We start from the raw sequence: 3,177 nt of genomic DNA, 5'->3' as shown, positions 1-3,177 counted from the left end.
AAATTGAGATCCAACCACGTATTTGGAAATGGAAGTTTGTTGTATACCGGCGGTGCCATTTCCCCCGGCTTCTCTCCGGTACCGACTCCATCCCGTCCTGGAAAACTGGTCAATCGGAAGACCGACGAAACGACGATGTTTTTTTGCAGCGTCTGCAGGACTGCGTCACTTACCAAAGGGAAATCATCTGGAAACTCAGAAACGGATGTTTATACTGGGCATGGGTTTCGTTGGGGAGTTTGTTGCTCAAGATCTCATGAATCAAGGATGGTAGGTTAAACATGACTTGCAGACTTTATCCTAGCGTCTAATTGATTTTAGTGGAACGCACTGCTTATTTGTGCCTTTGAGTGGAGCAGGGCTGTATCTGGAACTTGTACCAGCGTTGCCAAGAAGGAAAAATTGGATAAATTGGGATTCAATGTCCATCTTTTTGATGCTAATGAACCTGAGTTAGTTTCTTTCTTCCTATTTCTCTTGCTTGTTCGGAAATTGGAAGCATGTTTAGCTATATTACTATTAATTGACTACTGATCAATATGATCTCTTAGGTTTTTTGTTGAATATTCTTACTCTGACAGCCGATTAAACTCAAGATTAGAATATATTTCATCATTCTGGATTGATAGGGACATAATATTGTGGGTGATTTTTGTGTCATCAAGCATTTTAGTGTAATTGTGATTTACTCGAGATCATGAGGTAAACATACATGAGTTAGGAGGTGTGGAGCGCACACTTCAAATCTTCCCCCTATCACCTTAGGTTACCGTAAAGCGGGGTAAAAGGGGCCGCACCCCTGGCCCTGGCAAGGTTCAAAGGGGCTGAGCCTCTTGGTGGTGGTTCTGGACCTGCGTGTCCAGACCTGTATTTTCAGGCTTAGAAAACTAATAAGTATAGACTTCAGCTATTGCTCAACCTTCAGACCTGTTCAGCTCTTGTCTTCAGCTTATCTCTGAACATGGCCTATTGCTAATGTCGGCCATTGCAGAACATGGACCTATTGCTGAACGTTGGCCTATCATTGAATGTATGGACGTGCTGGTTTCAGAACTCAGATTTGGTTGTAACTACTCTACGACCTTATCCATTAACTGTTGTAACCGTTAAACCGCTAATAACCGTCGATCTCTCATTTAAATATGTGAAACGAGAAGCTGAGTATATGTCTCGATTTTCACAGCCTTTGGAATAGAGAGAAACTCAAGCATTATCCCGATATGAAATTCGTGAACCCAAGGCTAGTAAGGGTCGAATTGTTGTATTTGGAAAGTGCCTTTCCTACACGATTCTTGAGTTTATCCGGTCTCTTTATCTTCTCCTAAACATAGTTCCTAACAAATATTACCTAAAGTAAGGAATTGGAATCGAAATGGAGGGTTCTTTTGTTCAAACCATACTAAACTAGCTCAAATTTCAATTGTAAAGCATAAATATGCTATACTTAGAGCCATAGTGTCATAGTAATGGTGATTAGATTCAGAACAAAAGTAGATTTAACTCTGAATTAAAAGAGCTTTCAAACCATGGTGTCGATCCTCCCAAACATGAAACAAGCGAGCAATGTATTACAATATATGCTGCTAGTTGATTTGCTAGTATACATACAGGCTTTGATATAGAATTTGTATATTGTTCAGGCTTGAAGTCCTAAATATCTTGAACCAACATACGCACCTCCTTGTTTCCATCCCTCCTTGCCTTCATATTGGTGACCCGGTAAACTTAATCTAAACTTGTATCCTAAAATTGTATCATAAGTTGCATGGGTGTTCAAAATGACCTATTTCTGTCACGCAGATGCTTCAACATGCTGAAGTTTTAAGAAGGAAACTAAACAATGACTGCCTTCAATGGCTGTGTTATCTATCGACAACAGGTTTATTTTATTCATGTGGGCATCATAAATTCACTTGAGTTTTGTATTTGCAACTGTATATGTAAATGATTATTATAGCCGCTAATGCAAATAGTTGGTGTCCCCCTTGATTCAAGCATGTTTATTGTAATAATTTAGTTACAAACTCGTATTTATGGGGATATATAATGTCTAGCCCTTCTTGAACTTGTGGTATCTCTTTGACTTGTAGGCATTTATGGTGATTGTGGTGGTGCATGGGTGGATGAAACGTAAGTTCAATTTGACATCACTCTCAGCTGGCGTGACAGATTCTCATCAGAAATATCATCTTGTTTCAGTTATCCACCAAACCCTCCAAACGAATTAGCTAAACTGAGGTTGGCTGCCGAGGGAGGATGGTTAAGTTTAGGAGATGATCTTGGGGTGGCAGCACATGTATTTCGGCTTGGAGGTATCTATGGTCCTGGCAGAAGGTTGTGATAGATACACCACCACACAAATTTGTACTTCCCCTTGTAACCGGACTAACCAACCATTTGATTTACCATGTTGATTACAGTGCTATTGATACCATCATTAAAGGGGAGTCTTTATCAAATTCACAGAGAGTAAGATCATTCAAGAAATACACATCCCGTGTTCATGTTGCTGATATCTGCAATGCTTTGAATGAAAGCATTCACAAACCATCTCCTGGGTACGTTTTTTTTTACTGGTATCAGGTGATTCAAGTTACAAAGTCCCATCATCTTTCTATAAATGATCTTATTCCAGTAGAATTTACAACATTGTGGACGACGATCCTGCCCCACGAACAGAAGTGTTTTCATTTGCTCGCAAATTGATTGGTGAGACATGGATGAAGGAAGTGGATACGAATGAAAGTTTTAGTGGAGAGAGAAGTTTAAGGGGAGAGAAACGGGTGGTGAATGCACGTATGAAGAAAGAACTTGGAGTGAGGTTGTTTCATCCCAGTTATAGGTCTGGATTGCAGAGCATTTCTGACCAGGTACATCATTACCCACCTTCACCTTCACCTTCACCTTCACCTTCATGGGAAGAATCTCTATCTGATGTGTAATGTTGTCCCAAATCTCAATAATGTGGGTCACGTCTACTTCCAATGGACCCATTTCTGGTGAAGACATGCTAAAATATGCATTGCTATGTCAGTTCAATATTTTAAAGGCATCTGTGGAAGAAAAATAGGATCTTCCGTTCTTCCTTGTCTAGTAGAGAAAATAGGATTTTTGTTCTTGTGGTTTGTTAATAATTTTGGTTTTCGACCCGTTGGTTTAGAAATTACCATTTTCGTC

General features: G+C 39.8%; 1 protein-coding gene across 4 annotated transcripts; it reads left to right on the top strand.

The window, feature by feature from the left end:
- Positions 1 to 3,177, top strand: LOC112513807 (protein YeeZ). 4 transcript variants are annotated; one of them, XM_025120199.1, is made up of 8 exons: positions 1 to 270; positions 360 to 452; positions 1,641 to 1,719; positions 1,801 to 1,879; positions 2,091 to 2,130; positions 2,200 to 2,334; positions 2,421 to 2,558; positions 2,639 to 3,177. In XM_025120199.1, exons 1-8 carry the CDS (start codon positions 29 to 31, stop codon positions 2,940 to 2,942), a joined length of 1,110 nt encoding a protein of 369 aa, XP_024975967.1. In that variant the 5' UTR covers positions 1 to 28; the 3' UTR covers positions 2,943 to 3,177. The 4 variants fall into 4 exon arrangements, with proteins under 4 accessions (XP_024975967.1, XP_024975959.1, XP_024975952.1 ...); XM_025120191.1 differs by having other exon boundaries at positions 2,636 to 3,177; XM_025120184.1 differs by having other exon boundaries at positions 1,801 to 1,894.

This window comes from Cynara cardunculus, assembly GCF_001531365.2.
Source record: "Cynara cardunculus var. scolymus isolate 2C chromosome LG 1, CcrdV1, whole genome shotgun sequence".
NCBI lineage: Eukaryota > Viridiplantae > Streptophyta > Magnoliopsida > Asterales > Asteraceae > Cynara > Cynara cardunculus.
The sequence above is the reverse complement of the archived record's forward strand: the minus strand, read 5'-3'. Positions and strand labels throughout refer to the sequence as shown.